The sequence below is a fragment of the Vipera berus genome (assembly GCF_964194415.1).
Source record: "Vipera berus genome assembly, chromosome: 15".
Lineage (NCBI taxonomy): Eukaryota > Metazoa > Chordata > Lepidosauria > Squamata > Viperidae > Vipera > Vipera berus.
The window spans coordinates 7,532,613-7,545,758 of NC_138218.1; the positions used below are offsets into that span (position 1 = coordinate 7,532,613).

At 46.4% G+C, this 13,146-nt stretch overlaps 1 protein-coding gene across 1 annotated transcript in view; it reads right to left on the reverse strand.

Annotated features, from left to right (window-relative positions):
• PAPPA (pappalysin 1) overlaps positions 1-13,146 on the reverse strand; it is a gene marked incomplete at its 5' end in the record, with an annotated part of 136,923 nt that overhangs the window by 94,488 nt on the left and 29,289 nt on the right. The window contains 4 exons of the mRNA XM_081339776.1: positions 1,796-2,303; positions 3,874-3,995; positions 9,237-9,429; positions 10,654-10,947. Of these exons, the coding sequence (XP_081195902.1) occupies positions 1,796-2,303; positions 3,874-3,995; positions 9,237-9,429; positions 10,654-10,947 (1,117 nt within the window). The remainder of the gene's footprint in view (positions 1-1,795; positions 2,304-3,873; positions 3,996-9,236; positions 9,430-10,653; positions 10,948-13,146) is intronic.

A 13,146-nucleotide genomic window follows, 5' to 3' on the forward strand; every position in this document is an offset into this window, starting at 1 on the left:
CAGAAGGTTGGCAGTTTGGCGGGTCGAATCCCGAGTGCCGCGTAACAGAGTGAGCGCCTGTTACTCGTGCCAGCTTCTGCCAACCTAGCAGTTCGAAATCACGTAAAAATGCAAGTAGAAAAATAGGGACCACGACGGTGGGAAGGTAACAGCGTTCCGTGCGCCTTTGGCGTCTAGTCATGCCGGCCACATGACCACGGAGACGTCCTCGGACAAGCGCTGGCTCTTCGGCTTTGAAACGGAGATGAGCACCGGCCCCTAGAGTCGGAAACGACTAGCACGCATGTGCAGGGGAACCTTTACCTTTATATGTTGCTCTGGTCCTCTTCATCTTACCATCCAAACAGGATTAAAACAACCTCGAAATATAAACTCCAATAGAGTTTTAATTCCAGATTAGGTTTAGCACTTGGGAATTACAGGAAGAACAGAGTCTCATCAGGCCAATCTTATCTGGGTTTGGCCACCATGGAATTATTATTATTATTATTATTATTATTATTATTATTATTATTATTGTTGTTGTTGTTGTTGTTGTTGTTGTTGTTGTTGTTGTTGTTGTTGTTTGTTGTTGTTGTTTGTTGTTGTTGTTGCTGTTGTTATTTTGCTCAAGAGAGAGTTTTACACACACATGTGAACTGTCAACTTTGGGGCCTCTTTAAGGAGGGAGCCTGGGTCAATTTCATCGGCTTTAGATTCCCAGGAGGACTCAGGAGGAAACTGCTTGCATTTCAAGCAGCAGTTAAAGAAAAACAAAAACAAAATGGGACCTATTTCCCTTGGCCCATTCCCCACCACATTTTTTAAAAAAATAAGGGGTGGGGGTGGGTGGGAGAGAAAGAACCCCCCCCACCCTCTGTTATCATCCAGTTTGCAACTGGCCTCACCAACTAAGCCGCAGAGAAGCAGTAGATCAAGCAGGCTGCTGGCTGCTCAAGAAAAAAAAGAAGAAGAAGAAGAAGAAGAAAAAAGATCCAGGGATGCACACGCCATATTTTGGATGAAGGGACCAAGCAGCTCTGGCCAAAACCCAGAAAGAGGGGAGAGGGTGTGAGAAGGGGCAATGGTGCACAAGTTTAGAAAGGAAATTATTTTTTAACGTGGTTGAGCAATGCGCACATACGTCCAGCCTTGCCTCCCTTTCAATCAAACTGAGAAAATGCCATTTGTTTTACGCCTAGCAGATTTTGTGGTATGTTAGGATTTACTCCAGCGTCTAAATATGGGATGCTATGGTGAAATAAAAGGGCGTGAGAAAGTGCGTAATGATATGTATTGTTAGACGCATAGGGCACACACACACACCCCGCACGATATATTTTTGACCTCAATCCTTTAGCTTTGGAAGAAAAAGGGAGGAGGGGGAGGAGGAGGAGGAAGGGGAAGAGAAGAAGAGGAGGAGGAGGAGGAGATGATAGACAATGGCAAAAAGAGGAGGAGAAGGAGAAAGAGAAGATAGATGAGGAGGAGGAAGAGATAGACCTATTCTATTCTATTCTATTCTATTCTATTCTATTCTATTCTATTCTATTCTATTCTATTCTATTCTATTCTATTCTATTCCATTCTATTCCTGTTCTGTTCTGTTCTGTTCTGTTCTGTTCTATTTGATTCTATTCTATTCCTTAATTCTATATTCTATTCTCAATAAAGATTCTATTCTATTCTATTCTATTCTATTTCATTCCTATTCTATTCTATTCTATTCTATTCTATTCTATTCTATTCTATTCTATTCTATTCTATTCTGTGATCAAATTCTTTTGGCCGTTCCTTTTTGGCTTATGGTACTTACGTATCCAGAAATCTCCGACTGAGGTCCAAGATGAGAAACGAAGGACCTTTTTGAAATGGGGGGTCCCGGGAGACTTTGTATTGGATGGGCCGGCATTTTTTACACGGTGAGCTCTGTGGGACCGAAGTGATCATAGCAGCGTCGATCTCCAGCTGTTCGTCCAAGGTGTAAATCTGTATGCCTCGGACTTCATCCTTCATCTTCTCTGCATCCAGTCTGATGGTCATGGGGATGTCGCAGAAGAAGTTTTGAGGCCCAAGTGAGACGTTTTCTCCTCCAACCATCAACAATTTGATGTCGTTTATGGCTTCTTTGGAGTCCCACTCGGGGGACACGTAAGTCACCCAGATGGTCAGAGATTCTGGGATGACCGGATATTGAAATTGAAGCTGAAGGTAGCATCCTTGAGGTTCAGGGCAAGCTGGTGGGACCGACTGCTTGATGACCGCTGAATTGGGAGTCCATGTTCTTACATCAGGTTTACATGGCTGTTCCACATCTGGGTGCCCTTGAACACAAGAGCAAAAAAAGGCAGGATGGAATCAGACTTGCATTAAACCTACTTGGAAACTTGGAATGCCCAGGATTCTCTAGGACCTTGCTCCAACAATCCCTATAAATGGATGTAAACTACCTTCATTTTCTAGGATGGGGTTCTTCAGCCTTGGCAGCTTCAAGAGTTGTGGACTTCAACTCCTGGAATTCCTCAGTCAGCCACTGCATGAAATTCGGAGCTGAACTGTGGTCATAAGATGAGAACTAACTACAGTCACAGCTAGAGGAAAAGTTGCTCCAAACCAGGGGTCTTGCAGCTTGGGCCTTTCATGACTTGTGGACTTCAACTTCCAGAATTCCTCACCCAGCGTGCCTGGCTGAGGGATTCTGGGAGTTGAAGTCCACAAGCAGGGGTCTTCCAACTTGGGCCTTTCATGACTTGTGGACTTCAGCTCCCAGAATTCCTCACCCAGCGTGCCTGGCTTAAAGATTCTGGGAGTTGAAGTCCACAAGTCATAAAAGGGCCAAGTTGGAAGACTCCTGACTTAGGGTGAGATCTGAAGAAAAAAACCAGCCTAGTTGAATCCAGCTCCTCAATCCTAAGAAAGTCTAGGACACGGGTCTTCAAACTTGGCCCTTTTATGACTTCAACGTTGGCAACTTCAAGACTTGCCTGACAGTGAGGACAATCTATCAGTGGACCAACCTGCCTCCAGAAATCGTGGGCGCTCCATCACTGGAGGCTTTTAAGAAGAAACTGGACAGTCACTCCTCTGAAATACTTTAGGCTCTCCTGCTGGAGCAGACTAGGAGACCTCCAAGGTCCCTCCCAACTCTGTTTTGTATTCTTATTTTCAGGGGTATTAAAAAAAAAAAACAGGTAGAAAAGTCCAAAGCATTACTCGGCCTTTTTCAATAATTTTGCCCAGCAAGCTCCAAAACTCAAGTAGAAAACAAATAACAACAACAACAAAAAAACAAGAACAGAAGCACAGAGGGTTTTTTTTAAAAAAAGAAAAAGAAAGAAAAAAAAAAGCTGGACGCGGTCACAAAGGATGGCAACTCGGGCTGGTAAAAGCAGAGGGGAAAAATGAAACAGGTGCCGAAGAATTACACAATCCAGAGGAGCCGCAATAGACAAGTCTCAGTTTGCAAAACCGTGAAAAGGTTGAGTCGGGAGAAAGAGGAGCTGGGTTTTGCACCCGTTCAGAAGAGACAGAATGAGCAAACGTCCTCCTGTTTTATTTTTATTTTTTTTAAAAAAGGCAGGTCTTGCTTCCTTACACCGCCGAGGAGGGGGAGGAGGAGGAGGAGGAGGGAGGGAAGAAAGAAAAAAAGTCCTCCACACTTAATTATAAATTTGTTACTCATCCTTCACTGCTTTCCCCCTTGATTGCCTTTCGTTGTTTGCTTTCTCTCCCCGAAATTCGTCATCCTTCCTAAGTATTAATCGTGCTGTCTGAGGAGGCTTCCAATCTGGATCTGCAGGAGCTAAGCGCCTTTTTTTTTTTCTTTTCATTTTTGCCTGCCTGCAGAGCTTCTCTTTCTCTGTCCCACCCCTCCGTCCCACTTCTGAGGCTGACCTTCAGCTCCTCGGGGGCTCCAGTGGCCGGACGGATCACACGGCATCGGCGAAGAGGCACTGGAAGCGTATTGCACCAGAACTCGTCCTTCCCCACAGAGGTCACAGGACGATCCCACTTCTCTAGGTGGCCAGGAAGAAAGGAAAGGAAATGCTACAACTTAGTAACAGTTGAAAAGAACATTCGTTCGTTCGTTCATCCCTTCCTCTCTCCTTCCCTCCCATCCTTTTTTACTTCCTTCCTTCAACTCCTTCCTCTCCCTCCTTCCTTCTTCCCACCCCCCCTTCTTTATTCCTCCCTCCCTTTCTCTCCATCCTCCCGCCCTTCCTTTTCTTTTTCCTTCCTTCCTTCCTTCCTTCCTTCCTTCCTTCCTTCCTTCCTTCCTTCCTTCCTTCCTTCCTTCCTTCCTTCCTTCCTCCCTTTCTCTCCTTCCTCTCTTCCTCTCTCCTCCCTCCTTCTTCCCTCCCTTCCTTCTTTCTCCTTCTTTCCTTCCTTCCTGCCTCCCACCCTCCCTTCTTCATTCCTCCCTCCCTTTCTCTCCATCCTCCCGCCTTTCTTTTTCTTTCTCCTTCCTTCCTTCCTCCCTCCCTTCCTCTCCTTCCTCTCTTCCTCTCTCCTCCCTCCTTCTTTCTTCCCTCCCTTCCTTCTTTCTCCTTCTTTCCTTCCTGCCTCCTGCCCTCCCTTCTTCATTCCTCCCTCCCCTTCTCTCCATCCTCCCTCCCTTCCTTCCCTTTCTCCTTCCTTCCTCTCTCCCTTCCTCTCCTTCCTCTCTCCTCCCTCCCTCCTTCTTCCCTCCCTTCCTTCTTTCCTCTTCTTCCTTCCTTCCTCCCTCCTTTCTTCCTTCCTCCCTTTCTTTCCTTCCTCCCCCCCTTCCTTCTCTTTCTCCTTCCTTCCTTCCTTCCTCCCTCCCTTTCTTTTCTCCCTCCCTTCCCTCCCTCCCTCCCTCCCTCCCGTCCTTCCATCTTGGTGTTTCCATGGTTTACTGAATTATGATTTATTGAGATTTGGGATACTATACAATAAGCTACCACCCTCGGTCCACTATTCGCGCAGTACGTTCACCTCAACCCCACCAGTGTGACTACAACGAACCCCATCTCTAGCTGGGTCTGCCTCTTGGTGGATTTAATCTTTTAGTTAAGACTTCATCTACTTCTTCGGTCCCAATCACCAACACGTCTCCCCGCTCCCCAAATTTCCTGGCAAGTGCCTGGAGGTCGAATTATACTCCTCGTGGTGGACTATGACTAAAGGGCGAGAAACCAATTTCTCAGCCCTGTAAGTAGCTTTAAAAAACCAAAAAAAAAACCCGCATTCCCCGGTGAAGAATGTATTTGGGGCCGTTCAATGAATCACCTTCTAGGTCTGGGCCCATCTTGCTGATAATCAGCTTCAGAGACAAAACATTTTTTTTTTGTAGCTCAGGTTTCCACCTCTCTCTCCCTTGGAGAGATGGAAATCAGGATTGAAAAATGAAAGCCTCTCGGCCAGCCCTCCCCTTGAATCAGAAATTTTGTAATATGCGAGCTATTTTTTTTGGAAGAAGGAAGGAAGGAGAAGAAGAAAGGGATCAAGAGACGATGGATATGAATGCCGCTGCCCTTTTGGAAATCATGTTTGGGGTGATGCGCCCCGAGTTGTTGTGTTGCAGTTTTAAATCTCCAGGGGGACTGTTGATTGAAGGACTAGGGGTGAGATGAAAGCAGTCTTCCAATATTTGTCACAAAGAAGAGGGAGGATGATCAAGGGACTGGAGGCTAAAACTTATAAGGAACGGTTGCTGGAATTGGGTATGTCTAGTTTAATGAAGAGGAGGACGAGGGGGGACATGATAGCAGTCTCCCAGTATCTCAGGGGTTTCCCCAAAGGAGAGGGAGTCAAGCTATTCTCCAAAGCATCTGAAGTCAGGACAAGAAACAACGGGTGGAAGCTAACCAAGGAGAGAAGCAACCTAGAACTAAGGAGGAATTTCCTGACGGTGGGAACAATTAACCAGTGGAACAACCTGCCTCCAGAAGTTGTGGGTGCTCCAACACTGGACATTTTTTTACAAAGAGACTGGACAATCATTTGTCTGAAATGGAATAGAGTTTACTGCCAGAGCAGGGGGTTGGACTAGAAGACCTCCAAGGTCCCGTCCAACTCTATTATTCTGTTATTCTGAATGCTCCAACCACCTTTCCCATCTGCGTCGCCCTGATTCCAGACTGAATATAAACACTGTTGCAAAATACCTGGTGTGGGGGTAACAACAGTAAAAAAAAAAGGTGCTTTGGTGCAGTCAAGAAATGAACAGACTTTTTTATCCCGATGCAATCCACATTCTTCCAAACTTCCTAGTCTCTTCTCTTACGCATTCGAAAAAACTAACAAAACGCCCATTGTTGCAAAAGGCAGAGGGTGCATCTTCGCAAGCCTGAAAAGCAGCATTAGGCTTTGCTTCTAAATAAAAAGCATTTATTAGTAGCTTGGTTTAGGTGATGCAATTAGCTAATTTTAGAACCTCGGTCCTCTTTGGAGGCTTGCGTGCATTAGCTCACCTCTTGCGATGTGATGGAAAAACCAGTTTGTTTGCCTTTGGGGGCTGCTTTCCCATATATCTCCCTAAAGCTTGGCTTGCAACACTTTCAAATCCATCCATCAAAAGAGAGCTGGAAGGGACCTTGGAGGTCTTCTAGTCCAACCCCCTGCTCAGGCGGGAGACCCTATACAACTGGAGACAAGTGGCTGTCCAGTCTCTTCTTAAAAACCTCCATTGTTGGACCGCCCACAACTTCTGAAGGGAAGCTGTTCCACTGGTTAATTGTCCTCACTGTTAGGAAGTTTCTCCTTCCTAACAGTGGGAACAATTAACCAATGGAACTAGATAGATAGATAGATAGATAGATAGATAGATAGATAGATAGATAGATAGATAGACAGACAGACAGACAGACAGACAGACAGACAGACAGACAGACAGACAGAGACAGACAGACAGACAGACAGGAATGGATGGATGCATGGATGGTTACAGGGTGGTGGACATATGAATGGTAGATAGATAGATAGATAGATAGATAGATAGATAGATAGAGAGAGAGAGAGAGAGAGAGAAAGAGAAAGAGAAAGAGAAAGAGAAAGAGAAAGAGAAAGAGAAAGAGAAAGAGAAAGAGAAAGAGAAAGAGAAAGAGAAAGAGAGTGTGTTGGATGGGCAGATGTAGATTGGTAGGTAGACAGACAGACGGATGGACAGACAGATGGATGGATAGAGGGATGGATGGATGGATGGATGGATGGGCAGATGGGTGGGTGGGTGGGTAGATAGGTAGCTAGATACACAGACAGAGACAGATGGAAGGATGGATGGATAGAGGGATGGATGGATGGATGGATGGACAGATGGACATTCTGGTAGAAAGAAGTTCCCTAAGGATGGGCTCCAGCATGAATCCAAAAGCTCGGAAGGCGAAGCCTCTGGTCCCGGTGACCGACCCAGATTGGATCCTGCAATATTATCCTGGGACACGTAGCTTCGCCCTCATTCATGACATGCAAACTTTCCCATCCCAAAGCTGGTCTGAAATATTGGGGAAATTAAAGGTAGTAGATGGTCGAGTTCAAACAGCTATCATACGTCTCCAAAGTGGCAGATGAGGTCCATCTGCATTGTAATCTATAGGGTAGAAATTCCTGAGGACGATTAGCACCCCGGTAACCATCTAAGATTGGGGTTCCGAATTTTCAGTGTGTATTAATTCCCACCTGAGATGAACGCTAAATTTGCAAGAACTTACAAAACAGGCGGGTTATCATTCAAAAATGAGATTTTAAGCAATTCTCGCCCTTCGGTCTTCAGAGGGAAAAAGTCATTGCAAGATTTATTTATCCAAGTTTTTTTTGGGAGGGGGACTCAGAAAACGGTGATATCATCGAAGGAAAATGTTTCCTTTGATATCCCCCAGGTCATACCTGCTCGACAAAACACGGACCCTCCCAGTGGAAGGGTCTGCAAAAGAAAACGGAGTGTTGATTTAAGGTTGTTTTTTTTGTTATGAAATCTTAGATCAAACTGGCTGGCAACTGGATGTCATTTAAGTATCCGTTCGCCCCTGGCTTAATAAACACAGACGGAGGGAGGCTGAAGAGTGACCTCGGGGCTGGTGTCTTTCATTACACAACAATTAGCCTTCGATCAGCATGCCTCTTAATAGACAGATTGAATTTATTTCGGGTCCAGTCACCACCTCACGAAACTTAAATTGAATGCACATTTGCGTGGCCTCCATTGATCCTTTGGGGAAAAAGCCGGATGGAAGATGGCGCTTGGGTCTGAACGGGAGGCCCACGGAAAAAGGGAAAGCTGGAAATGAAACCTCCAGGGTAGGTGAGGGACGACTCGACCGCTTTATTTACTTGTGAAGTTTGTATGCCGCCTGACTCACAATCCAGCGACTCTTCTCTAGACAAAAGTCTGGCATGAGCTTGAATTTTGTTGCTGCTCCGTCCCCTACGCTAATTCGCAGGAGTTTGTAAACTTATTGAATCGGGTGCCGTAGAAACCTAGCGTTTGAACCGGTCAAAATATTATCGAATCATGCTGAGCATCAACCTGTCAGATTGTGGCTGAGTCTGAGGAAGGAGTTAAGCAGGGAAATAGTCTGGAATCCTTAGGTAGTCACAAGAGGGCAAGGTCTGGCCCCTCTTGAATGCCGCTGAACTCTTCCAGTGTGGATCTAACTGTTCACATCTCATATTAATATTAACCTTCCCAGACTGATTGTCTACACTTGGACTAGACCAGGGGTAGGCAACCGTGGCTCTTTTATGACTTGTGGACTTCAACTCCCAGAATTCCTGAGTCAGCATGGCTTTTTCAGGAATTCTGGGTATTGAAGTCCACAAGTCATAAAAGAGCCAAGATTGCCTACCCCGGGACTAGACTATATTCAACAAAATTCAAGGGGATCAGAGCTTGCCCTCTTGTGCCCATGTAAGGATTCCAGACTAATTCCCTGCTTGACTCCTCCCCCAGGCTTGGCCAACCTCTCTCCAACGCAACCTAATTATTTTCAACATTTTTTACATGGCTAAACAGCTCAGATGCACAACATCTGTTCCACTTTGTTCTGGAATAATTCTTCAGCCCCCTTCCCTTTCTGAACTTAATTTTTGCTCTACTCTTTCAGCAAGGTGCCTCTGTGAGTTTTCTCCTATGGCACTCAGATGGGTAGGCCCTGCTCCTTAATCCAATGCACATCCCACAAAAGAAAGGGGACAACCATCCAACAACATTCAGAACTCCTCCCTCCCATATCATTGACAGCTTTCTGAGTCTGCCTTTTAAAATCACCTGATAGACACACATTGTCCCAGCCATTCACCTTTCAAAGAAGTGCTGGTCGATCGGTGGAAACCATTCCAGAGTAACAGAGGTTTCTGTTCGGTCCACAATCTGAGGCATGATGGCAATGGGAGCTGGCTTCTTGACCGGTTGCCAGCTTTGATACACAAGGTCTAGGTAGCAGTGCATACGGGCCACCTGGTTGGGGGTGAAGGAATTGGTGCAGTCATCATCTGGAGTTGCGCACACCATCAAAACAAAGAAGAAAAACCAGGAGAGAGACACAGAGAGAGAGAGAGTTAAGACTTAGGACAACAGGATTTCCCAGTTTTCTACCTAAACACTACTAGCAGCTGAGGGTAAAACTTCATTCTCCGAGTTTGTGGGTTGCTTTCCCCAACGTTTCATTACCAGGCTAGGGAACATCTTCACTCCACAAGCAATTCCATCAACAGACACATTGACCTACAACCAGAATCTAAATCAGAATCTAAATCAACTGCACAGCCAACCAAAGGCAGCACTGACCCCCAACCAACCCAGGCAAGCCCCCCCTCTCCTCCCCACACTAGCAGTTCACCTCCCAATGACCCTGACTTAATTTAACCTCCCCCTTACAAGACCCACCACAAGCCTCTCACTGATGACTCACACCTGACCCTTCACAAGACCCATCACAGACCCTCCCTTGACACACCCACACCTGAAGCCCTTATAAACAGAAGAAGGCTGAGGCTGACCTCCCCTAAACTCTGCTGAAGATGTTACCTAGCCTGGTCACCAACCCACAAGCTCGGAGAACAAACCCCCACCCTCATCCTATCCCCGAGTTACAGATATTGCAAACTACTAGCAGCTTTCTGAACTCAGCCCAAGTTGAACTGCTGTATCTTAGTTCAGGGGTCCCCAATCCACAGTACTGGGCTGCGGCATGCCACCAACCGGTCCGCACAAACAAGCAAAGCCCCATCTGTGGGAGGCAGGCAACACACAAAACCACGTCCATGGAAAAACCTCTCTCCACGGAACCGGTCCCTGGTGTCCAAAAGGTTGGGGACCTCTCTCTTAGTTGGTCTACAAAGCTTGCTTGAAGCTGAGCTGTGCTTCTGAAGACTTTATGGGGAATGTCCATGCTATAATATGCCAACACTTTTTGCTTCCAAGGTATTACTTTCATCTCTCCCAGTCTGGACCACACAGTGCTTATATCTGCATCAAACACAGTTTTGGTATGGAGCTCACCAGCTTCTTGAATTCAGTCCAAATATTGTACAACACTGTCTAAAGCCAGGGCGTCCAACCTTGGCGACTTTAAGACTGGTAGATTTCAACTCCCAGACTTCTCCAGCCATGGGGATGGGGAATTCTGGGAGTTGAAGTTCATAGGTCTGAAAGTTGCCAGGGTTGGGTCTAAAGCCTACAACCAGCAAATTATCCCAGCACGAAAGAGCTGTTACCTGCGTAGCTCATAAAGTTGTTGAATGGTGTATTCTGGAAGTTATGGAACCCACACATGTTACTACTAGCAGGGGGGTCGCCACAGACTTTGTGAGTTGGGGTAGGATTGGTATCGGGGCAGAGATCCCCCGTTTCGAAGGACGGTTCCGTTTCCACGCAGGGGTCGCTGCAGGAGAAGATCTCAGAGACCCCCTTGAAGACATGGTAGAGTCCGAGGCTGTGTCCAACTTCATGGATCATGGTGTGGGTGTGACCAGCAATGCCATAGAAGGAAGGATTCAGGACGATGCCTCCTGCAGGGACAAAAAAAGAGGAAGGGACATTGTTGCATGTTGGCGCCTCCAGAGACGTGGTGAAAGAAAAGCACAGACAAGGCTTGCATGAACCCTACCGAAAAGCACTAGCAACGAACTTCCTTTTGGTGGGGACAAAAATGAATTGTGCGGGACCCAGAAAGGAAGACAAATGACATCTCTTTGTGATTATTTCCTCCTTGTTTGTAGGCTTGGAAGCAAGGAAGGATGTACACCAACAGAGAAGAGGAGGAGGAGAAGGAGGAGGAGGAGGAGGAGGAGGAGGAGGAGGAGGAGGAGGAGGAGAATCAGGGTGAGGGACACCAATAGGCTTCAGTGGCATCTTTGCTGGAGCCCAATAAGCCAATTTATTTGTCTGTCTGTTTGTTTCCTGCCTTTATTACTTTTACGACTAACTCAAGGTGGCAATCATATCTAATACTTCCTCCTCCTCCTATTTTCCTCATCATTAACAACCCAGTGAGGTGAGGAGAGCTGAGAGAGAAGGACTAGCCCAAAGTCACCCAGCAGGCTTTCACGCCTAAGGCAGGACTAGAACTCACCGTCTCCTGGTGATTGGCCCAAAGATACCCAGCCAGCTTTCATGACTAAGGCGGGACTAGAACTCACCGACTCCTAGTGATTGGCCCAAAGTCACCCAGCCAGCTTTCACACGTAAGGCAGGACTAGAACTCACTGACTCCTGGTGATTGGCCCAAAGTCACCCAGCCAGCTTTCATGACTAAGGTGGGACTAGAACTCACCGACTCCTAGTGATTGGCCCAAAGTCACCCAGTCAGCGTTCATGCCTAAGGCAGGACTAGAACTCACTGACTCTTGGTGATTGGCCAAAAGTCAGCCAGCCAGCTTTCACATGTAAGGCAGCACTAGAACTCACCGACTCCTGGTGATTGGCCAAAAGTCACCCAGCCAGCTTTCATGACTAAGGCGGGACTAGAACTCACTGACTCCTAGTGATTGGCCCAAAGTCACCCAGTCAGCGTTCATGCCTAAGGCAGGACTAGAATTCACCAACTCCTGTTTGACTGGCAGTCCAAAATCACCCAGCCAGCTTTCATGACTAAGGCGGGACTAGAACTCACCGACTCCTAGTGATTGGCCCAAAGTCACCCAGTCAGCGTTCATGCCTAAGGCAGGGACAAGAACTCACTGACTCTTGGTGATTGGCCAAAAGCCACCCAGCCAGTTTTCATGACTAAGGTGGGACTAGAATTCACCAACTCCTGTTTGACTGGCAGTCCAAAATCACCCAGCCAGCTTTCATGACTAAGGCGGGACTAGAACTCACCGACTCCTGGTGATTGGCCCAAAGTCACCCAGCTGGCATTCATGGCTAATTTGGGACTAGAATTTACCATCTACATTGATTTCTTCGCCCCCTAGACCAAACTGGAGCCAATTCCTGGACACAATCACCTGGGAACGTAATACTTCCAAGCGATGGCGCAGGAATCCAAACGGAACAAATTCATCCCAAAGCACAATTCATCTGGTCTTTTCCAGTTGTTTTTTTCCCCCTACTCGTTCAAGGCTTTGATATTTGGTTTTCTTTTGTTTATGCTTCTCTTTCTTTCTGATGCTTGGAGATATTGGAGTGGGGGGAAAAAAGCATCTCCCTGAACGGAGGAGATAAATATCACAGTACAGGCTGGCTCAAATTTATCAGGGCCGTGAAGCTAAGCAGTTTGTTTGATTCTTCTGTCTGTTTGAGGGTGGGTGGGTGGGGGTGTTTGGGGGGGGAGAGGAAAGGAACCATATATTTTTCACTGCTGTTAAAGATCTAAATCAATTACCATTTTTTCCCATTTAAAAGCGAACGAGAGACAGATCGTTGTTTTGGGGGGTTGGGTTTGTTTTTTTTTTTGGTGCCCCGATGATAATTTATTCCAGAGTTAAGATCTGGACAACAGAACATATTTCATTTTATTTTCTTATTAAACAGGTATTGGATTTAGAGAACTAGTGGGGGACACAAATATGGAAAGGCGGGGCAGGATTTTTCTAAGCGAGAAGGGGGCAGCGAAGGTGGCTAAACAGGAAATTAATTCTGTCTATTCCCCCTCCTTCCTTTGGAGCTGACTTCTGTTGGCACAATAATTAGAATTGCTGCTATCACAGGTAAATTCAGTGAAGCGACTCTGCCTTTGAAGACCAAATAGAGTAGAGTAGAGTAGAGTA